A 25131-nucleotide genomic window follows, 5' to 3' on the forward strand; every position below is an offset into this window, starting at 1 on the left:
TTGCAACTCATTTCGAGAAAAACGCATTTAAAAATTTTGTTCTCCATACAACATAGTACTAAAATGTATTTATTTTTTAAGCAAGGCTCATATTTGTTTTATAAAATTAAGGATGCCATCTGATAGTGCTCAGTAAATTCTACAACCCCTCATCATTAGTTTATTTTTGACAAAATGTGGACATGACCCTTCATTTTATTTAAAATAAATGATAAAATTTAAAAGTATTCCTTTGTTCTATAAAAATTTTTAAACTAATTTTTTTACAAAAAGAGCAAGGACGACAAATGATATAAACGAGCTTAATTAAGAAGACATAACCATTTTTTTTAAATTAAGGATTAACACGAAGCTGTATAAATATATTTGATTATTATCAAAGTACATAATCGGATTGATCTAAATAACTTTTTTTAGGGAAATTTCACTGCAACAGTAAAAGGCTAAGATTCTTGCAAATGGCTAAAGATAAGAAATGTATGGTAATTTTAGGCATTTTACAAAGATGTTACTCTATTATTCAAAAACTTCGAAAGCAATAATGTATTAATCTTTAATTTTAAGAATTAGTATTCTACGTTATGACGTAACAAGAACTGTTATAATTAAACAAGACATTTCAATTAAAATTAATCAGTCTTGCACTCAGCAAAAGATTTATGACCTACAACCGTGCAACCCATGCTGGTTGCTACTTTTTTACAGTTAAAATACGTGACACTTCTTGGAATCTATTATTCTATAAATGCTTCAAAATTGCTGTAAAACACGTTTGTTTGTTTGTTTTTTTTTTTCAAGTTAAACACTCAACACCCAAATGGTTGAAATAATAGAATACCATTAAATCAGCAGCCACACAATTTTCCACTTGCCATATATGGCAGTGAAGTTGTAAACAGTTATTTATTGAATTGTGACACTGTCAAAAGAGACATCAAGTGTTGGCCTGTTGATCAATTAAACTATTTATATGCCATGACTTTGCAAACCTCAAATTTATTAACATTGCTTAGCTTTTGGAATAAATTATGCACCAAGAACAATCAACTCTATTTTCGTCTCAGAAATCACCATCTTACAATTTGCTACAATGTTAATGTATTAGGCAATAACTCTTTGCAAGCTCAAAAGCCATCCTTTAGAGGAGTGGAATTAGTTTTATTTGTTTAACACTCTGAGGTCTGAGGTTTAATAGTGCACACTGCACACATGCTAATATTTGTCATAAATTGCATCGATCGTTGCATATAAATAATTTGCTTGCCACTGGCATTATGATGGCCATTTGCACCGCACCAGCTATGCACTCTTTAACCCATTGAACTGAATATTTAGCAAATAAGCAACAGAGTTAGCCCCGAAATGTGCTAAAACAAAAGATAAATGTTATTTCCGTGCATGCAAATTGAATAACACTGCCCTCTGTTGAGTTCGCCAAAGAGAAGTGAGCTCCAAGTGATGGCTGGCAAATTGAAAGTGAAAGTTTTGAAGATTTACCAGCCAAAGCATAGGAACTTTTATTCATGCCGTGACTTTGTTTGGCATTTAATTAGAAGGTGTTTGATATTTTTGTTTGGTTTTGTTTTTATTTTTTCTCTCAAAAAATTTTGAGACTTTCCATTAGGAAATTAATTTGTAACCCTTTGTCTGCAGTAAATGATCAAGATAAAGGTAACATTTGAAAGTGTAAATCAGATAGTTTTTTTTTTTATTTCGACGGGGGTTTACACTACATTGCAAAAGTAATAGAAACTCTCAGTGTATTGACATTATGGGTGTTATTAAATGTGTTACGTGCCACTGGAATCTATAAATAATTAATTTTTTGACAACCAGGGCAGGTTTAATTATTTCATTTATTCTAAATCAATGGAAAATGATAAAGAAAAAAAATAAATTGCACGATTTTATCGAACTAATGTAGGTAGCTACTTCATATTTAAACAATGAACAGAACATGCTCTGAATTGTTAACTTTTAGTAATTTTTTATATATTAAAGCAAATAATTTAAATATTGTGTATGGCGTATACGTAACTTTTTTTTTTAGTTTTTAACTCGTTATGTTTGAATTCTATTCGACTTATACATAGATCATAGGCCCAACGAATTCAGCGAACTTGTGAAGGTTGGCGGTGATGTAAAAGATTAATCTTTTTACTTGTAAAAATATTGAAATGAAATAATCAGTTATTTATTTTAATTTTAGTATTTTCTTCTCTCAAACATACCTATGTATAATTTTGTTTTTTTTTTTCACTTTTATTATTTATGAGTACACATACAAAATTGGAAACGAAAGAAATTTAAAAATAACCGTAATAGTGTTAGTAAGAATATTTCTAATAGTTTCTTATCACTTTTTATCTCAATTCCCAAAAAGTAGGTACCTACGCTAAATGATGAAAGTGTATCTAAAAAATGAAAAAAAAAAAAAAATAATAGAATCTTTTTTAAAAAAATTATTTTATGAGAAATTATATCAACTGAGTTTAAATTTTCCATTCGGAACATTTTTTGGAAAATCCAAAAATTGAGTTTCTGATTTAAGCCTGAACTACATCAAAACACAAAGTCAAAAAAGTACGAAAAAGCAAACAAAGCTCAAAATATAAAAATCACATTGGGCACGTTCAGGAAATTTTAGGGACTAGATATTAAGGCAACGTCATTTTCTGAACGAAAATTTGAGTAAATTGACTAAATTAGTTTGGATGTGATGCTATTGTCAAATTTCGAAATTTATTTAAGAATTTTACCGGTCGCATGGGTAAGACACCAAATTTCACTTAACTGTAATGAATAAATAAAATTAATTATAACCGATAATGCACTTTTTAGTTGTTTTTCACACAAATAAATTTAATTTTGCTAAATTAATTCTTTAATTAAAAACAATCTGCTGTCATGTTGACAAAAAAAACTTTCCTAAATTTTTAGGGAAAATTTTCTTGCCTAACTTTCCAATAAAATTACCTAAATTGGAAGGATTTTTTTCGACAGCTTACCAATCAGAGACCGAGAAATTACCTAAATATTTAGTCCCTAACGTTTCTGAACCTGCCCATTTATATTCACCTGACATCTATTGAAAAAAAAAATTAACTTAAAAAGCTCTTTTGTTTTTGAAGTTTTAAAATTTCAAATTAAAAAAAATTGAAAAAGTAAACAAATTACAGTCAACTCCATCTAATTCGAATTGTCACAGGACACGAAAATTGGTTCGAGTTAGAGGGAAATTCGACTAAGAGGAATCTATTTAATCTTTTTGCTACATGTGGTTTCATTTAAAACGGTAAAAAAAAAATTGAATTAGAGGAAAATTTGACCTAAAGGAAGTACGACTTATAGGGAATCGACTGTATTTGAAATTTCAATTGTTTGTCAAAAGAGCTTTTTTTTTTGCAAAATGACAGGAACTATGTGATCGAAGAGCTACCTTACGGAAAGGATATAAAATATTGTTTGAGTGTATTTGTTTTTAAAACTTTGTGAAAATTCAAAGCTTGGTCTTGTTCAAGCTTTTTGAATCGAATACTTTTTTTAAAATGAAAGAGAGATATACAAACAAGCTACTAGGGGGAAGAAGAAAAAACATCGTGTTTGCTTTTTTGTACTTTTTGACTTTGTGTTTTGATGTAGTTCAGGCTTTAGACTTGTTCCAAATTTTTGTTTGAAAAACGAAAAAAAAAACAAATAGTAGAGTAACTAAAGCTCAAAAAATATTGTAGGTGTTGCCGTTATGTTCAAAATATGTATTTTTTTGTTTGTGTTTGAATTCAGTTTGTGAGAAAATTGCATTTATCGCTTTAACCCTTTCGAACCCAAGCTATGAAAATCAATACTAAAAAATGTTTTTTCGGTATTATCGGGTCAAAAACATCACAACTAAGTAATATGAATAGCAAAAAGTTATTTTCCAAAATAATAAATAGCAAAACTAATGTGTTTTTCTCATGTTACATGTAAGTAACATGCACTGCCTATGACCACCAAAAAAAGTCGGAGAACTGAGAAAATAACTTTTTATGAAACTATAATGTATGCTACTTCTTCTAAGCAAAAAAACAAAACACTTTCTGCATTAATATTTTTTATATCTTTTTTTCAAAATTCTGACCATATATAAAATTTTTTTTTTTTGCAAAAAAAAAAATGTGAATTTCAGTCCCTTTCTCGATAAAAAAAAATTAAAGGTATGATATTTGACTAACTTTTTGTAATAATCCAGTAACTAGGCATTATTATCTTTCAATTAAGCCATCGTTACCTAAAAAATTGTTTAATTTAATATTTTTTACGAATTTTTAAAAAAATGTTACATGAGAGTAACGCTGGGTCCGAAAGGGTTGACGATGGAAGATTGTCTTTTACTCCCATATTTTTTTTTCCTTAAATTACCTAGAGAATCTTTTGGTATCATTTATTTTATGAAATTTAAGCAAAAACATGGTTTTGTTAAAAAAAAATTAATTTTAATTTAAAAAAACAATACGGCAACAAAGGCAATTTTTAACCTACTTTAAAGTATTTTTAATTACCGACGGCGACGTTTGAAAGAAAAGATTATCAAAATCAGAGCTGTTCGGCCGGGTTCCCTAATAATTATTAAATTATAATTTGCTTTAGATACTCCACTAAAAACTTTTAAACAAAATCAGGAGTGCCATTTTATTTTTGTATGGCAAACTAAAAAAAAAAAAAAACGCTTTGAAGAAAGCTTGAATTTAATAGATCATTCGTCATTAGTAACTACGGGTCACCCTTTTGTTTTGTAGTTAGTTGTGATGGACAATAACGTATCCCAGCCTCATCCCCAACCTCCACCACCTAGGGTTTATAAGTTCCCACAAAAACTAAAATTTGCACCTGTCCCCTTTTTGATACAAGATCTTCAATTTTCAAATAAAGATTTTTTTTTAATTTAGAAATTATACATACGTTTATTTGCGAAAATCTATTTAAAGTTGGCTAAGAAAAAACAACTAACTTAAGCCAATGCAAAAACACAAACATTTTAAATTGAATTACCATCTAATAAATTTGGATCCAAAGAAACGAAAATTTTGTATTTTGGACCCAAATGTTCGAATTCATCCTTAGATTGAAATCTACATAATGGATAAATTCGATGCAGAAAAAAACAGTATTTTTGAAAAAGGTTGCCTATAAATTGTTAACTCCTCTTCGAAACTCTGTTTTGTTGAATACAAATTCAACTTTGCAGGACAATTTTAAGCAGGACAAGTTTTTAAAATCATAAACCTGTGTCACAAAAAATTATTTTTTTAGCTGCTATTGGACTAAAGTTAGAAATAAATTTTTTTGAAAAATTCGAAATGATTTTTGATTATATCAATCACGAAAATAGTATACAATATACATATACATATTTTCGGGATGAAATTGTAACCAAAATCTGAGAGCTCTAAAGATTGACTTTCATCATATTCCTATTTTTAACTTCGTTACTTATCTTATCAGTATGTAGTTTATTTATGAATATTTTCTTTTTTTCAGTCAAAACCCTCTCAATGGCCAACATATTAATGAAATGTACTTTCCCAGCGTAACAAAGAAGAGAAGACTATTCAAATAACAAAATTCGCAAAACACATATGTATTTGAGCTTCCTATATTCTTATTTGCATAGAGCTATTTTATTATGCCATAAAAATAATTAAGAGCAACGCATTTGTTTTAAGGTGTATACACGATGCATTTGCATATTAACCAAAAAATCATGTCGAGTATTAATTTATCATCTTTAACAAGTTTCTTGTTGGGGAAAGTTTTTGTGGTAAGTTTAAGTCAAAATAAAAATTTTATTCTCATTGATTAAAAAATAAAACCTTTCACAGATATTAGTATATTTATCAAGTGTTTTATCAAATCCACCACCATCATGTGGATTATATGGATCACCACCATGTCAATTTTTACCAGCACCACCTGGACAAACACCATCCTGTGCAAGACCGGGAAAGACTTACTGTGAACATGTGGACAACTATCCAACGTAAGTACTAACTAAATATTCAAGTCAACTAGAAAAATATTCCAAATCAGAAACAATCTTGACGTCAGTCTTTAAATTCCAAAAAAATATAAAAAAACCCAACATTTTAGTTCCTCTTCAAACCGTCTATCCGACGCCTATCGCTTGACTGACTCGTTCTTCCAGTTTCGGCTGAAATTATTTTTAAATTTTCCCTTGACCTATTAAACTTGTCAAATTTTTAGTCTTAGTTAAAATTTATGGTCTCACTAAATATATTTCCCGCCAAACAAGAGTCTGTCTGTGTCGCCACCCACGCTCGAGTCAAACAGTCAGTCTATAGTTCAACCATCAGGTGAGAAATGAAAACATTCAGCTGTTTCTTCCGATTTCTGATGCAGAACCTGTTTTATATTTTTAATTTTCACTTTCTTTGAAACGAATTAAGGTCTTTGAACTTTTTTAACTTGGCTATACTAATAAATGGTCTATGAGTCAGAGAGTCTTTTAGCATTAAAATAGATTGATTTTCAAAGATATGCAAACAAATATTCATTTTTTATAAGATTAACCCAGGGTAGTTAATCCAAATTGGTTTCTAACATGGAGTTAGCCGGTAAAAATGTATCATGAATTAATTAATTGAAACTTGAAGGCCAAGATAAGCCGACGAGCGGCTACGATCGATGCCGCCATCGCTGCCATCGGACAATACAAGTCTACTCAAACAGTATCGAGTTTTATGGAGTTGCTGGTTTTATGATTTCTTATTTTTTTTTTTTTTTCTAATCGCCATTAATGTTTAGCTAAACTAGAGAAGTCTATAGATGCCGCGTGGTTTATGGAATTAGCTATTAGAGTTATTATATGAATGTATTGATTTTTCAAGGTCGTAATATTTTATTATTCTGTTACTTTATTTTTTTTTTTTGTATCGAGAAGTAGATATACTCGTACGCACTAATATTTAAAAGCCTACAGTTTTCTTGGAATAAGATTGACTTTTGTTTAGATTATTATGAAGATTGTGGGTAGGAAGGCGATATAGTCTAGTCTAGTTGAACAAGCTTTTAACCTCGAAACTCATTTCAAAAACATATCAAATGTTCTGTAATGTTAAAAAAAAAAATTACAAAATATTGTAAATAACTTACCTTCTCTTGTAAAGAGCCACAGTAGTCATAAATACTTTTTCCAACCTCTTTTGCTATAAATTCAGTAGAGATTGATTTACAATGATTTTTGGGTAGGTACCCTTTTTATGTATTAAATCAGAAAAAAAAATGACTTTTGATCAAATTACTTTAAAATATAAGAGCAATTATTGCACTTACAAATCAAAATTATATTTATTTATATACAACATACACATTTTTACTTAATTTTGTGAGGACTCCATTTTTTCTTAAAATAATCCGCAACCACATATTTTCTGTAGGAGGATTTACAGCTGTCAAAAATTCTTAGCTGTATGTTACAAATCGTAATGCGTTAATAAACGAAACGTCACATTTGTAAAATAAACTACATTTTTTATTTTTATCTTTAACAAAAAAATAAGTTAGATGTTGGTGTAAATTTTGAGAAAGTGTGCCTACGCAATATAAGCAATATAATATTTTTTCGATTTCTTATAGTTTTTTTTTTTAAGTTGAAAGAGTTTTTGAGTTTTGAAATTTTCAATACAGCATTTTTATGGTTGAAACTTTTATTTTAAGATGATGTAGAAATACTTAGCTGCTATTGCAACAAAATGCTGTCAAAAAAGGTAACAACCAAAAAAAGTATTCTTGGAATTTATTTTTCAGTAAAATTGAAGGACGCTAGAATCTTACAAATTATAATTTTATTCAATATCTTCTTTTACAATTTGATTTTGTTTGCAAGAGATGTACAAATTTATAAAGAGTATTTTGTATAAGTGGTGTTAAGAAAAGAAATACTCAAAAATAATTGACTTCAATGTGTTTTTAAGCCATTTAAATTTCAGTTTTTGAGTAATGCACATGTTCAGGAACGCTTTTTTTTTTTAGTTCATAACGAGTATAGATGCAATAAAAAAGAAATGGAAACTTTTCTAACCGACTCATACATATATATTCCTAGATGCGTGCCTATTTTAGTTAGTAAATTATGAAAAACCGTTAATTAAATATTATTTTTATTTAAAAAAAATGCCTGGATTATTTTTGAAATTTTACAATTATTTAAATCGAAATATTCTACAAAAAACAGCTCCTAGACAAAATATTATGTACATTCTTTTTTTTTTTTGTGTAGAGATAATCATATGGCCCACAAACCTCCTATTAATAACTTTTTTATAGTTTTCATCGTTAAAGAGTTATACATACCAGTAATGTATACGAAAAACATCGACATTTAATCTTGAATAACTTTTTTTTGCCCTTATGAATTTTTTTGTGACTTTTGGCAATTTATTCTTAATGATGAAACAAAGAACTGCAACAATTTTCAGCTCTATGCTATTTTGTCTAGGAAAAATGTGTATTTTGACTGGACTACACTACTTTCAATTTTGCAAAGAAAAATAAGGCACATAAAATAAAGTTGGTGCTCTCCTTAAATGTAAAAATAAATGTATAATCTGTTTAAACTTTCTAAAAATCAAAGTGAATTTTCACATCATTTTAGTAAGAATTTTCTTCTAAAAAAAAATTAAGTTTATCTTAAATTATCATCATTTTAAATGAGAATTTAAAAAGATTTATTTCTTTTGGAATACATTTAAGCTGCAAGAAATTAAGCGGATTTGTCCGGTTATTTTCAGATGGCAGTCTCCTTGGCAAAAAAACATACAGAAATTCGTTTAATTTAATACAGATTCCATTTGTTTTTAGCATGTCTTTTTTCTCCGTGTAGCATCTGTAAGTCCTTATAGAACCAAAATTGTTAGCAGAGTTACCTATAATCTTAACCGAAGGGTCAAATTTTAATTTCTGTGATGCCTTTTTGCATTCAGTTAGTTGTGTCCTTGGTTTTTAATACTTATATAATGCTGGTGGATTAGACTTCGTTCTAGGTTTGCTGAGACTCGTTCTAGTAAGGATCGCTTATTCAAATTGCCCAACAAGCCCATAGTTTTCTGACAGTTCAAATTTTTTGTAGATGACGTTTGGAGTATCCATTGTCATATCTTACCATCTCTTAAAAAATAGAATCTAACTGACTCAATTGGTATTGCCCATATGTTCAAAGAAGACATCCCCCGTGAAAAACCGAAATATCATACAACGTTCCAAAACGACCGTAAAGTCGGAAGTAAGTATAGGCTTAAAATATCCTGGTACAAGCATTTGCAAAAACATCAGCATTTTTCTCATCAAAAAGCCGATTTCATCTCCCGAATCTTAGCCAGAAGATTTTTAACCCTTGAGATCAAAATTATGTTAGCAAGCATTTTTGGCAAAGATTCGTTTGGATAGTCAGTCATAAACAACTCTGCAAACAATCAAAACTTACCAATCTAAAAGTCTTCTTCTACTCTCTTTGTTTAACTTGGGTAAATGTATGCAAGTTTTCCTCACACGCAAAGAACTCTCATTCCACTTCTTTTTCGAGTTTTTTCGTCAATTAATGTTTTCTTAGAATTCAGGAATACTGACCCACTGATTTTTTATATGTTTGTTATTGGTATTCCTCCCAGTTATCTTTCAATTTCATTGGAAAAAAAAAATCTTCTATACTGAAATATTCCAATATATTCATCAATGGTACGCAATGTAATCATAACAATACGCACTTGAAGCCATACGAGTATTATAGTCTCTACCAAACGTGACAAAAAATTCAATGAAAGGCTTGTTGAATCGGCGTGTTTCATTCAAAACAAAAATTGAAAGACTTCATTTAAATGACAGAAGTCTGTCACAAATCTACACTCTTGATGAATAACTAAGCTTACAGTAGTTGTTGTAAGATAATTGAATTCCATACGTCATTTTGTCTTTTTTTCAACAAAATGAAAACTTACATCTGCTTACATTTTATGAAAAAAAATTAGCATGCATTCATGTCCGAAAGCTAAGAAACATACCTGCGTAGGTCCCGTTGATCAAGCAGTATGATGGGAATACCAAATTAGTGCCTTTGGCTATGCGTGTGTTTTAACATAATTTATCACACCACAGGTGGAAGGAGAAACTTTATATCAACAGTTGGCCGATCTCGTATATCAAATTCAAATGAAGCTTATTTGAGGTCTACTCACGTAAGCTTTGCATTTTGAGATAGAGCCATTTTAAATTATCTTGATCTTGAGGTTTTTGACAAAAAAAAAAACAAATATGTAGTTCCTTCTGAATCCAAAATATAGAAAGTTATCATCAATACCTCCAGTATGCAATTATTGGCTTAAAAACTTTAGGCGATTTTTTGGCAAATCAAAATTTTGTTTTAAATTTTTTTTTTAATTTACTTCATTAGATATCTTATCAAGCATCTTGTACATAAATGGGGCTATGAAGCTAAAAGTATTATCGTCGACGAGACATGGGACGAATTCGATTCGCTAAAACTGCCCATATCGGACGTTCACAATTTCTATGATCCAGCGTTAATTTTTAACACAAATACCCCGACACAGCATCCTTATGGACCTAACAACAACAATAACAACAATAATTTTAATGGCTATCAATATAATGGCCCAAATCAAAGTAAACCCACGAATCCTGGGTATCCATCGTCGCCATCATTGACGGTGGGTCCGGCAGCCAATAATGGCTATCCAGCAGCCAATAATAACTATCCAGGAGCAAACAACGGATATCCACAAGCAAATAATGGTTATCCTGAACCGATTTATATACCAAAGCCTCAAAATACAGAAACAGCTAAGTATGGTCCCTCGAAATACTTTATTTCTTAAAGTTTCTTATAAGGATTTTATTTCGTTTACAGATTTCTAATTTACACTTCATCAGGCCAACAACAAGCAAATAACAAAAACAAATACACAAATGTCCTTCCACCTGAACAAAATTTAAAAGTAACGAATTATTCACCAGTTGCTTGGCTCAAAAGATATGTTCGAGATCTTGGCTGTCGAGCGAAAAAAGCTGTACAAGACTTAACTACATCAAAGAATGTGACTACTACTTCTCATGTTTCAAAAAGGGATGTGTCAATGAATTTAGATCTTTATGACATGGTTGGTGTTAGCAAAGAAAATCGCCGCCATAGGGTGAAACGGCAAAGCGAAGGAAGATCACAGCTCTGTCAGACTTCAAGTCAATTTGTTATGCCTCAAGCGGCTCTGAATAGCAAAGGTATTTTAAGTTTAAATTTTGACTTAAAAATAAAATCAATTTAACTATAATTTTTTTTTTTCAGGAAATTGGATGTTTGTCGTTAATGAACAAAATACTGCGAGGCAGCTGGTAAAAGCCGAACTGTGTCAGTAAGTATAATAATTATAATCAACCATAAGTAGTTCCGCATTAACATTTACACTACTCTTACATATCCTCAAGTTATGGATGTTGGTAGTCACATGAATAAATCAAACCTCTTAAGCTAAAAATCACAAAAAAGGCATGATGTTTGAAAGTATCAGTTTTGATAGTTTTTTGTTCTTAAATAGGAAATTGTTGATTATACCTAACTGTTCCTTTAGAACTATGTAGTTATTTATTTTGAAAGTCGCAATTTTCAAAATAAATATTAAAGCTTCTTGTGCCATTATTATTAAGCATTTTTGGCAATAATTCTTCGTTTTGGGGTATTTTGCGCTTCAAGTTACGTAACGGAAATTAGTTACGAAGAAATTAGCGTATTTTATTAACTTAGTTTACATGGTTCCCAAACGCGTTTTTCTCGAAAAGGTGTTTTCAAAGTCAGTGAGGAAAATTTCTCCTAAACGGCTGAACCGAACGGCTTGAGATTTCACACGATCTTCTAAGATTCTTTTGCCAGGTTATGAACGAAGGAATAATTTTTCTGACAATAATTCAATTTTTTAAGTCACTTTAAAGTGACTAATCCATTTTGTCAAAAATCAAAATTTTGACTTATCCTTCATTCATCACCTGTATTCATTTATTCTAAAAACGTTTGGTTCAGATATATCTTCCTCACAGCCAGACACCTTTTTGTGAAAGTCCTCTAGGAGATCTACTACAAAAAAAAAAACGGAACTCAATATTTTTTGTAAATACATCGCGAATTCAAAATACATTAAATTCGCTTTATGTCCATTTATTGTATGTATTTATTTAATAGAAAGCCTCTTCACCAAATATTCACGAAAAGCACGATTTTTTGCACGGGGTTATATCTACCCCTTAATGACAGAATATTTTTATTAAAACGATTGTAACAATTTAAACAAAATCTAAAAATTCTTCTTTATAGGAGAAATCAAACTGTATAGTTTTGAGCTTAAAACCTTTTTTAAGTGTTTTAGAACTTTTAGATTTTCAAACTTTAAGTTCTTTTTATATAATTTTTTTTATTAAATTAAGCTCTGAATTTTCAATCGTCAGTTAGTCTATCAAAAGAATAAATGTCAATATAAAAAAATAACTTTTATTCGTAGGTAAGCCTTAACTGGGGTTTAACTGTCTTTTGAAAAATTTGCTCTAAATTTAATAATTAAATTCTCATAGTCGTACATTTTATTTTGGTGCTGAATTAAACAAAGTCAAATATTTGTCGATTGAACTTCAAAAAAATACAACACCAATAAATTTCTTTCAAATTAAAAAAAGAATATTAAAGTTGAAACAGAAATGGTTAAATTGCATTATTTCAAAAATATGTAACACAGATGCACTTTTCTAAAATCATGTTTTTTTAAGACCAATCAGTCACAGTTTCATAATATTTTTCATAAGACAACTTTCATTTCTCAAGTATGTTTGGTGTGTCGAATTTCAGCACAGGGTTAGGCTAGGAACACACATGCAATTTGGATCGCGCGATTTTTCAGTCGCAGAAATGGATCACAAGCATTTCAATGCCTGTCAACATGCTTTCCACTATTAACAATTTTAAAATTGTGTTTAATGTCATTGAAATCGTTGTATTCTTATTTGCGACTGAATAATCGCGCGACCAAAATCGCATGTGTGTTCCTGGCCTTAGACTTATCAATCAAGACAATTATGAAATTCCAGGCGTATCGTATTGGATTTTGAGCACTTAGGTTCACACTTTTGGTTCAAGATGAAAGCAATTAAACAAAAATTGCACAGCTCCATGAAACCATAACAGCGACCTGGACATTTTTGAACAAATTTTCCAATAAAATAAAAATTTGCGTTAAGATTGTAACAAACAAGTTTTAAGTTCTAACGTTAGACAATTAACGCATTAATAAATGAAATAATAGAACAAAAAAAAAAGTTGTGTATACGCCACAGTGACTTTTTTAGTTTCCTCGAATTTAATCACTGACTCAATACTTAAGCGATCTGATTTTTTAGACCATTTGCTAACTGAAAATTATACGGTTTTAGAGTCTTATTTTTGACTGTGGGGCTTACGCAGAGTTGCATAGTTTAATTTCTAATTCATACGCAAAAAAAAACACAATAAATCATACAAATTAAAAATATAAAAAATTACCTTTGATTGATGTCGTCTCAATTTTGTATCTTCAGAATTCTTTCGTTTAAGTGTTAAAATGTGGTTGGATTTTTTTATTTTGAAATTTTGCTTACTTTTAAATTTTTTAGTGCAAAATTTGTATTTATGGTACCTAGGTATACGTAAAGAACTTGAGGTGGACAAGGTGGACGAGGAAGATAGTCTTTAAAAATTAATATCTGAGGAAGTAAAAAATATGTCAACATTTTTTAAACGCAGTTACAAAAAATCAAAAAAATTAAAATGAAGTTCATCCCAAAGTGAGCGTTTTTTTAATTGATCGCTAAGTGATTTAAACTTTGCAAAAAGAACATTACAGGGAAAAAAATTTTTTCTTAGAATATGATCAAAAATTACCTCTTAAATTGTCTTTGTCCTATTATGGGATACCTTGTATAGGAAAAAAATAACAAAAATTAGATTCAAAATTAGATTACTGTTTCTTTTCAGTCATTTTTCTGTTAATTCTTTGTCAGGCTATCATAGTTCAGTCATTGAGGAAGAAATTGAAAAAAGTTGTGACTTCAGCTTAAATTGGTTGCAAAGCTGTTTATTTACAGTACAAATCTCAGTTTGAGTATACGTAAGTCTCAACATCTTGAGAACTTCTTGACACAAAAATTGCATTTCCTTAGGTATAGGGATTATACTTTCAGAGTTTCAGCGTGCCAATTTGTATATTTTTTTGGAAATTTATAGTAAGAGGTATGTGAGAAATATTTTGTGGTGCTTTAATTCTGAAAGTATAACTCGTATAGGATGAGTTAATGTAGAAGGGACCAATATTCTGTGTGACGAGTCCTTCTCAAGATATTGAGATTTACGCGTTTTTCAAAATGGCGGACACCCCACGAGTTTAAAAATATATTCAATTCGGCATCCAAATTTTGGTTGAACCAAAACTTTTTTTCAGATCCAGTGCATTTAACTCATAACTTACTGAACTAGTCAGGTATAAGTTACCAACGACTAGTTGGATGCGTTATTTGTTTGAGCAACTGCAGGGGAATTAAGAATTTTGATTTAAATTTCAAAAATAACTATACACTTCTATGCGAATAAGATCCACCAAGCGGTTATTGAGTGAAATACTTCATGTCAAGGAAAGGTTTATTTCCATACTCATCTACAATTCTAAACAATCTTAGACACGAACCAATATACACTCGTCCATAAGCCCTCAAACTATAAAGTATTGCCAATGAAGTACAATACTTTCTACTACTAATTTTCTTCTACTATATTTCAAAGTTCGTCAATTTTGAAATAACTACTAAAAGTAGTAACTTAGAACCCTCATCATCATCATCATCATCATCATCAGTATCAATATACAAAATAAGGCGACTATTGATTACCACAATCAATTTGTTAAAACAAAAGCGAGGGCTGTTTGCAAAATATAAGAGAGTAGTACATAATGCACTTTCGATGCAAATGCCTTTGAACATGAAAATAAGGGTAAGTTTGCAAGGGCAAATGCTATTTATAATTTATTTCAGTTTCACTGGTTAATTGCGGTTAAATGCACAAATTAGACAAAAACAAACAAAACAATGTCGTTCGTTTCGTTTCGTTACGTAATTCCGCAAAATGAGAGGGAATCCTACTATATTGCTATTGCTATTGCCTGCCGTTCGTTTTGTTGCCGGTCAACAACGACCAAAGTGATGCTCACTTGATATTAGGTTATACCATCTCACTCACTATATAGCACGCTTTTCATTATTAAAATGTTGAAAACAGTTGAACCCCTTTTTTCAATACAAGAAGCGGCGCGCGAAGTAACACCATTTTTTGCTGCTCCTGGTTTCGGTTAGAATTTGTAGTTTTGCGGGAAATCGCTTTAACGTTTATAATATAATTTCTTTTAATGAAAAGGAGAAGGGGGTTTATACAAGTAACACCAAATCGACAGAACAACAATATTTTGAACCAAAAAAAAGGGGTCATGTTGATAAGTTTCAGCAAACCGTGAGTAATACCAGTTTGAAGCCCTGAACTCTCTTCGAACGAAAAGGAAGGTACAAAACAACAACTCCCGCAACCTATTGAACAAGTAAACTTAATGATTTTTTTTTGGTTTTTCTGTTCTTCAAGGGGAAGTTATGATTCACCCTTATTCCATCAAATATATGTGTTTTGTGTTGAGATACAATACATCAGACGATGATGAGCAACCCTCTAGAATAGTCATCAACCAATTTCCACATATGCAAGGTTTTTAGGGAAAATCCCATTTAGACAAGGAATTCGCGAACATTGAACGTTGCCGGGTTTTGGGTTCCAATATAAGTTTAGGGGCTATGAATAAGATTTGTAGAAATATGCCTACCCACAATTATCCAGGACTCTAGCATATAAGAACGGACGTGTGTCTGTGTGCATATCCTTGTTGACTTTGTTTTGCTTTCTTTTATTTCATTCTGGTTTGTTGATGCGAGGATAATTCATCAGGAAGATTTTTTTTTTGGACTCTGGGGTTCTCTGTCAGCTCTGCTTAGGGAATTCCCTAAGCTTCATTTGTATGGTATCATTTTGAGGAGATGGGTTACCCTTGACGGTGTTCAGTGAGGTTAGGGCTCTAAGTGTGACACAATAAGTGTGCTTTCCCTATATCTATATAAAATAAAAAGGGGACAACCAATTACTGTTAGAATATACATTCAACAGGAGCACTTGCTTATCGATGTGTGTCATATACCTTTAACCCGATTGTCAAATGGTATATTTCTGTCTATTATGTAGGGTATGCCACTTGACGCATTATAATCAGGTGTTTTAAAGTGAGTGTTTGCTTAAAATGTAGGTACATTAAGTGAAAGGGAATGGGTTTTCAGTATTTTATTAGAATCCCCTTTCGTAGTCACAAATCTAAATAATTTTTTGTTTTTATTTTCAGATCAACAGTTTGTACCAATCTCTGTCAGCTGCCCAATGGATACACATCAAGATGTGAACAGAAATATGTCCAGAAACGACTTATAGCTCTTCAAGGAAATGGACAAAATCTCTACACAGATAGTTTTTGGTTTCCTAGCTGTTGCGTTTGCACTATAGCATCAAGTTAGAAATTTAGATACAAAATTAGGGTGTCTTCAACAAAAATTGGACTTTTCCCACTGGTCAAATATTGTTTGGTTGATAGAAAGAATATATTTTTGGTATTTAGGTGTATAGAGCTTCAAATACGATAATTTTTAAGGCTTAGAAAAGTTGTTTTAAAATTTTTAATATGCGAAAAATTAAATTTATCCAAGGATTTGATTTTTTTTTTTTTATTTTAAGACTTGAAAAACATAATATTTTAAAAGTTACTGTGCAAAAAACTATACAAAATATTAAACAAAAATGTTGATATCACATTTTTGAAAAAAAAAAAACTAGTAAATTTTGGTCTCGTCATCAACATCAAAAAAGAATAAAATACTAGAAATTTAAGATTCAGAATCATTAAAAAAGACATTTTTATTTGTATTATTATTATTTGTAATTAAATTTTAAGAATTATTATAAAATAAAATAAAAAAATATGATATAATATTATAACAGTGATATTGTATTTATTTTTAAGTAGCAGTTTATAGATATTAAAATAAAAAACAATCAAAATGTATACAAATAAACAAATAAGGTTTAAGAACAAGATTGTTAAATTATATTAAATAGATAGGGAGGTTTTGTTTAGTTGTTATTATTTTATAAAATTGCATGAATAAATTATTTTTAAAACTAATGTTCGTTTAATATTTCAATACTATTGTGTGAAAAATGACTTTTCTTATAAGAACGTGCTAAGATTACGGTCAAATCGGATTTTTAGCAATAAACATCGTAAGTTTGCGGACTCGAATGGGAAATGTGACAATATAAAAAATACAATAAAGTCGCTGTCGATTTTAGAGTTTAAATTTAAAAACTAGAATAATTGAACCTAGCGAACTCCGCTGCTACACCGATTTTTAGTTACGAATGGAGCAGCTAAAAAGACCTTTTTTTTTTTTTTAATATATCACTCGATGGATTTGGAATGTTTTTTTTTTTAAATTCCGTTTTTTTAGGCAAGGGATTTTTTTCGAAAAACTGAAAAAATTGATTTGCAATTTTGTAAATCAAAACTTGTTTGGAGACATAAATCCGAAAAAGTCTGTTTCCGAAAAAAAAAAAAACAATATTTAGTTTGCAATAACACAGCAACCAGACCTATACGAAACTCTTGGTTTTCAGTTATGAACTAGAACTTAAAGAGATCTTTTTTTGATATATCACTCCGATGGATTTGGAAGAAATTTTTGAAAATTTTTTTAGGCATAGGATTGTTCACCATGAATTCATTTTTGTTAACCAAAACTAGTTTCGAGACTTAAATTCGGAAAAATCTGCTTCCAAATATAAGAAACCACAATATTTGGTTTGCAATAACTAAACAACAAGACCTCCACGAAACTTTTGGAAGGAAGATAGATTTGCAGTTTTAGAAAGGTTAGAAGTTTGTAAAACTTCGTGCCTTCTACCTTCTGAGGAAGTAATCAATCCTCTGACATAAAATATTAAAAATATAAAAGTGAATATATATTGGTGTCACATTTTTTTCCTATTGCTTATAGAAAATTGTAATAATTAGCTGTGAAAAATCGCTATCAGAAGGAACTTCCCAATTTCTATTTTTATACCTACTTTAAATTACAAGGAAGGTTTTTATTATTGATTGTTTTCACTAGCCTTTTAAGTAAAAATTTTAACCCATTTTCACAATTTGTATAGAATTTGAATAAAATTGAGCTTAGATTTTAAACCATATGCACTCACCCAACTTGGATAAGTTTTAAACAAGTTTTATGCATGTAATGTAGGTTAATTTTTCGGAGTAAAACCTGCATAGAAAATAGGGTTGGTTCATCAAAACAATAATGTACTGGTGAAAAAGGTCCTTCTCTTTTCTAATGGCATTATAATTTATAAAAAGGGTTAGGATCTCTATGAAAATGCACTTTTTTTATGAGTTGTAGGGACATGTTAATTAATTTAAATACAGTAATAAATCTGGATTATAATCGGATTTACCATTATGCAACTGTTTTTCTACATTTTGTTAATTTTTTTCAAGAATACCCAGCAGCAATATTTACCCAAGAATTTTTATAATACATACATATATCATGAAGAATATAACAAGATTAAAAAGGTTCAAATAAAAGAAAAAAACAGTTTTTCAAACAAAAAAATTTTTTTTCAAACATTTTTTAAAGGAAAACAACTATAGCGGAGTGAAGGACAATCTTCTATCGTTTAGGCGATAAATGCAATTTAATCTCAAAAGCTAAAATATTATTCATAATTTTAAAGTTAGAATTAAGTAAATTTTGGAAAGATTTTTTGAAAAAATTGTAATTTAACTCAGATTTTTGAAAAAAAAAAAAATTATTGAAAAAATTTTAACATGTCCTTTTTAAAACTTTTTCGTAATATAAAATACATTTATTTTTCAAATTTTTCTGGCCACATTTATTATGATTTGAAATTATATTAGGAAATGTCAATATGTATTACAGTTTATGAAAAAAAATTAAAAAGTATTTAATTTTCGAAGAACTTTTTTTAATAGAAGTTTTGAAAAAAAAAATTAACTTATTTTTTTTTTAAGATCAACATTTAAATATAAAGTTATTTTTTCTTCATTCAATAGCCCTTATTGTTGAAAGTTAAATAGCAAAAGTTTAAAGTTCTTATTTGCTTGAGTAAATCAATTATTTCAATGCAAAAATTTAGTTTTTATCAAAAAAATTCCCATGAAATTGAAGTAATTTTTAATTTTTTTTTTAAACTGTAATATATATTAAACCTTTTCCTCTTCGGAATTCAACTGATAATATTTATGGCCAAAAATTTTTTTTTAAATAATAAATTTTACTACGAAAAAGTTTGAAAAAAAAGTCATTTAAAATTTTTTAATAACATTTTTTTTTCCAAAATTCAGAGTTGAAGACCATTCTTTCAAAAAACTCTTAATTAAATTTAGTGGATTTAAATTTTACAGATAGAAATTAGATTGTACATTATGTTTAATTCTTTAACGAAAGACTATAAATAAAGATCTATTTTCCTATCATTTCAAAAATAAATAAGTAACAAAATCTTAAAAAAATGATATTACAAAATTTTCTTCAACAGGTAGGTGTCTTGGTATCAAACAATCCATATCAATAGAGTTCATGTACGTAAAAGAAATATAAATTTCTATACACTTTGAACTGCAATCTGCACCGATTCTCAAGACCTGTTCAAAGAAAAAAAAAAAAAAAACACTAAACAATTGTCTGAAGTCTTTATATTATAAATTGCAATTTGACCTTTTTGATCCACCTTCTACAATCAGCGGAAATTGTTTCCTTTTGTAACTACTAGGTCTATACCAAAAAAATATATAAAATCGCACTGTCTCTGGTGCTTACCCATGAAAAGTTATTAGTTACTGTGCATCTTTACTGTGTGCAAAAATCACAGTCGGAGTTCTGCTTACTTACACACTTAAACCAGTTTCATACCTAGAAATAGAAAAACTCACAAGCTGCAATAGCAAAATGGAGACAATAAGAATTTATACCTACCTTTGGACCGAAAATAGAAGAAGAACAAGAACCATGAGACATTTAGAATACGATTTGTCTATTGTCAGATACGATCAATCAAGGTGTTAAGAAGAAAAATACAAAAAAAAAAAAAAATTGGTAAGGATGCCAGTTTTATCCCATCCAGGTAAACATTTGGAAGAAGTAAACAGACGTTTGAAATTGTAACGTAATGCAATTCAAGATTGAAGTTTTCTTTCTACCTACCTGGGATAGTCAACCATTCGGAAAAAAAGGATATGTATGAACAAAAAAAAAAAAAGAAAAACAATGACATCAGCTGCTTGACATTATCACTCTGTGATAACATAAAACATGTGGCATAATTAAAACTTAATCAAAGGCTCTATGAATATCCTCTCTATAAGACACTATCAGCAGGTTTAAAATGTAATTTTTTGTAGCCTCTTGTGTTAATGGAAATAACTCTCCCCTAAGTTTTCTACATCTACTTAATCTAGGAATTCACGTGTTGCTATTTTTCTGAAGGACTCTTGAAAACAAAAAAAAAAAAGTTAAATTTGTGTACAGTTGTTTTTTAGTTTGATTAGAACTCAAAAACTTCTGATCAATCTACCTACCCCCAGTTTTAAAAATCATTTCCTCAAGTGCTAAAACGATTGAACTTTAAAGCACTTCAATATTCAACATTTAAGTCTACATAACACATATGGGTAGATCCTTTGATAACATTATACCTAATTTATAGAACGAATTTTTACTTCCATTTTTCTGCTTTGTTACATTCTCGTCATGTAAATTTACAAGAATATGTACATAAAACCAGAGTTATGTGCTTTTTTTTAAAATGCAGCACAGCGCACTACCACTACACTCACAAACAGGACCTCTTACACATGGGAATTATTGTATGTTTCTTCACATCAGGTTGCTTGATCGGTAGACTCTGATGACAGATATTACAACAACAATACCGGCTAGAAATGTTAAATTAAAATGAACGAACACAGACAAAAAAAAAAAAAATAAAATACGAAACATCTGCTCCTTTTAGGATTTCGGAAAAACTATACAGAAGACCATACATTATTCTGTCTGATGTGTTCTTTGCCTGCCTGGTTCTTTTTTTTTTTTTTTTTGTTTAGTGTTTCGAATTTTCGTCCTTTATTACAATTGGAACTATATAAGTAGTCTTCTTATTGTATTGTTGTTGTTGTGTTTTTGTTATTTTAAAAAATAATAAATTTCAAAGAGTAGACTGATGTTTTGTTATTTTATTATAACAATTTTTTTTTCTTCTTGATTTGCAATGAAACGAGTTTGATTAAATAATGTAGCCAGATAAGTTTTTTTTTTATTGTTGTTGGAAGTCTATGCTATCAGTTACCTACTTGATTCAATTAAATTATGATGAGCAGTTTAAATATCAACGTAAAATATGCATAAAACTTAACTGGAATGGTTGGAAAAGCCTTCAGAAGGAAGATCGATAAATTTATAAGTTCTTTGACTTCTAGATTGAAACAGATGGACACCTTTATTTGATCGGTTGCAATAACCTTTTAAATAATTGTTTTGATAAGGAAAATTAAATATTGCCCTATTTTGTGTACGTCTACGTACTTATGCACGTTTTAATAAGTAATGTGATGGGTTAATTGTGACTATATTAAGTGGCCAAAATGCAATAATTCACAATTAAGAAGTGGGTACAGTACCATGTCGTGTGACATTATAAATATTCCGTCAATAAGTAATTTTAAGTTTTCGTTAAACTTTGGAGCGTTGGGAACGGGACTGCATTCAAGTTTTAAAAAAACTGAAAATTAATTGTGTCCCCTCTTGAAAAGTCAGTCGTCAGTAATAGCATAGGTATAATTTCAGTTAAAGAAATTAGACTGTAAACGTCTACACCTACTAGACCGGGCGTCCACTGCAGAAACGCTTTACTTATCAAGCTTAAGAAAATTTCAATTTAGAAGTGAAAGATGAATATTAGTAGGAGCTTAAACACGATAATACAATTAAAGGATCAATGATTTCAAAATTAAATTAACGTTTTCTTTCAAAATTAAGAGGTTTGCCGGACCCAAGCCTGTCGGAACGTTAGAAAAAACCTAAAAAAAAGGCTGCATGACCAAGCTTCCAAATTTTGACTGGGAAGACTTCCGGGTTTCAAAAGGAGACATTATTATCTTCTATTTTAAATTAAATTCGCGACTTAACTCGATAAGTATAAAAGGGCCAAAACTTATTCATGAATTAATTCGTAGTTTCGCATATCTTTACCTTGGCCCGTTCTTCAGAACCAAACCTCCAAGAAAATTTTAGTTTCCAGTTATGAATAGAGCTAAGAGAGACCTTTCTTTTGATGTCTCACTCGATGAATTTGGAGGAAATTTTTAAAAAAGGAATTTTTTCTCAAAATCTGAAAAAAAAATAAATTTGTTTTTTTTTGTACCGGAATGCATAAGCCTGTCACTGTGAGATCGTATCGGTTGATCAAAACTTGTTTCGATACCTTGGTCAAAAGATATCGGCTTCGGAGTGTAAGGAAAAGAAAGAAAGAAAAAAAATGTTTGGCTGCAAATATCTCAGGAACCAAACCTCCAAGAAATTTTTAGTTTACAGTTATGCATACAGCTAAGAGAGACCTTTCTTTTGATGTCTCACTCGATGAATTTGGAGGAAATTTTTTAAAATGGAATTTTTTTTGGAATGCATAGGCCTGTCACTGTGAGATTGTATCTGTTGACCAAAACTTGTTTCGAGACCTTGGTCAAAAGATATCGGCTTCGGAGTGTAAGGAAAAGAAAGAAAAAAAAAATGTTTGGTTAAAAATATCTCAGAAACCAAACCTCCAAGAAAGTTTTAGTTTCCAGTTATGAAAAGAGCTTAGGAAGACCTTTCTTGGAATAAGATTGGTCTATCTACATAACAATTGAAAAATTGACTCTAATTAAAATATAAGAATAAGATTGGTCTATCTAGGTACATAACTATTGAAAAATTGACTCTAATTAAAATAAATTTTTTTCGCAAATAAAAAGGATATCATGTAGATATCTTAAGGTGGCAACGCTGTAGAAACACATTTTTGCATGCCAGAAGAACACTTGCGAATTGAAACTCAGTAAATAAGTTCCTATCTTCCCTTTTGAAGCTACAACTACAAGGCTACAAACTACACCAAATATCCAATTCAATTCGAACTAATTTAATTTGTGTTAAAAAAATGCACTTAATTTCTACAAACTACAAAATCCTACCTTCGTAATTGGAATTTAAAAACAAAAAACTGCACTCAAACTGCAAAAGTTTCTGAGTGCACATGATTTGGAATTTGTTTTATCAATTTCATACCTTCTTTTCTAGGTACATTAAATCCCCATTCTCACTCACAGGAATTAAAAAAAAAAAAAAAAACCAATAAAATTGCCTAAAACAGGATGCATTCAAAACAAATTCAGAGTGCAAATGCGACTCAATCCAAATAAATTACGAATCAACGTATAATAAACGAAAACAAAATTCAAAACAAAACGTGAGGAACAAAACAGAAAATGATTCCAAACCGCCATCGCCAACCCAAACACAGTAAACAAGGAGAACAAAAAATAAAAAAGATACAAAAAAAAAGTTGAATTTTCTTCTTTTTTTTTTTCTTCCCCGAGTGGATTATTCTATCCGCACTGCGGAACAGCTCGAAAAACGAAACAACACACACACAATAAAACATGAGTAACACTATTCCAGTGTATATGTAGAACAAAAAAATCGCATTAGTGTGTGTGTTAAGCATGCCGCCATGTAAACACACATCTAACGTATTATTTGGGGGTTGGTTTTACTGCTTCTTCAATTCACCCAAACAGTTGTTGTGTATCCTTCGAAGGGTGAAAAGTTTTCCAACTTTTGCACCGTACGTTGTCCGTTTTTTGTTTTACTTCACTATATTTGATTTTCAATAATAAATACAAAAAACAAAAGAGAGAGAGAGTGTGACTAAAAATGTTAAAAACAGCCGAAAGGACTGTTTAAATTAAAACATAAAAATTAAAAATAATTTACAACAATTTATTAACAAAATAAAAATTATTAACGACGGTGCTCCTATAGCCACTGTGCATTTGTTTGTGTGTGTGTGTGCTCCCTAAACAATATATTTTTGTTTTTAATTTCAACTAAATATTAAATAAGAATTTAAAAAAAAAACCTAAACAATGATTTGATTGGTACAGTTTAAAGTGCGCAGTTTTATTTATTTATTTATTTGAATTTTTTCTTCTGTTGATATAAAAAAAAACATCATCGCGTTTAGCAAAAAGGTAAATAAAATAAAAATACAAGAAATATCCTACAGCCAAGAGTGAAACCATACAAATATTTTAAAGAATAACGGTGTGCATTGCATTTGTTTGTTAAAATAAATGAATGTGTGTTTGTGGTGAATGTTTTCCATCTTTGTTTTTTTTTTTGTTAAATTTTATTTTGATTGTGTGCACACCAAACTAGTGTTTGAAACGAGAGTGCGTTAAAAAACTTCAAGGATACTCGCTTATTGGAATACAAAATTTTTAACCAAAAAAAATTTAAATGAAATGAAAAACAAGGATTAAGAGAACACAAGAGAGTTGGTTTGTATAATGTTTGCTTTAATTTTTTTATTAAATAAATAATGTGGAAATGATATTTTAATTGACAAAAAAAGTACAATATGATTGTTCATTGTGCATCTTGCAAATGAAAAAACGTCCGTCGCATTTGGTATAGCTAGTTTGGGTTGCCGACGCGAAACTTCGAAAAATGGATGACAGAAAATGAGTTGGCTCGCATTATTTTGTGTGCAATTGTGCATGTGGATGTTTGTTCGATGAAATACAAACAGTTCTTGAATAAACAAAAAGAACTATGGCGCCAATTTGGATGGGG

At 29.8% G+C, this 25131-nt stretch overlaps 2 protein-coding genes across 4 annotated transcripts in view; one reads left to right on the top strand and one right to left on the bottom strand.

Moving 5' to 3' along the window:
- The window catches only part of LOC129909975 (gustatory receptor for bitter taste 66a), a 37703-nt gene extending 23843 nt beyond the window's left edge, over nt 1-13860 (bottom strand). Inside the window, exon 1 of the mRNA XM_055987171.1 lies at nt 13589-13860. The gene's annotated coding sequence lies outside the window, so the exon portion shown is untranslated. The remainder of the gene's footprint in view (nt 1-13588) is intronic.
- Nucleotides 1-16941, top strand: part of LOC129909976 (protein spaetzle 5) — a 32434-nt gene extending 15493 nt beyond the window's left edge. Inside the window, exons 1-7 of one of the 3 annotated variants that reach the window (XM_055987174.1) lie at nt 5231-5308; nt 5521-5800; nt 5862-6019; nt 10445-10858; nt 10922-11289; nt 11354-11420; nt 16512-16941. In XM_055987174.1, coding sequence (XP_055843149.1) covers nt 5717-5800; nt 5862-6019; nt 10445-10858; nt 10922-11289; nt 11354-11420; nt 16512-16680 — 1260 coding nt within the window. In that variant the 5' untranslated portion in view covers nt 5231-5308; nt 5521-5716 and the 3' untranslated portion in view covers nt 16681-16941. Of the gene's footprint in view, nt 1-5230; nt 5309-5352; nt 5484-5520; nt 5801-5861; nt 6020-10444; nt 10859-10921; nt 11290-11353; nt 11421-16511 lie in introns of those variants that run through there. The other 2 variants (XM_055987173.1, XM_055987172.1) reach the window with 2 other exon arrangements.
- Nucleotides 16942-25131: the final 8190 nt, after the last annotated feature.

This window comes from Episyrphus balteatus, chromosome 2 (genome assembly GCF_945859705.1).
Source record: "Episyrphus balteatus chromosome 2, idEpiBalt1.1, whole genome shotgun sequence".
Taxonomy (NCBI): Eukaryota; Metazoa; Arthropoda; class Insecta; order Diptera; family Syrphidae; genus Episyrphus; species Episyrphus balteatus.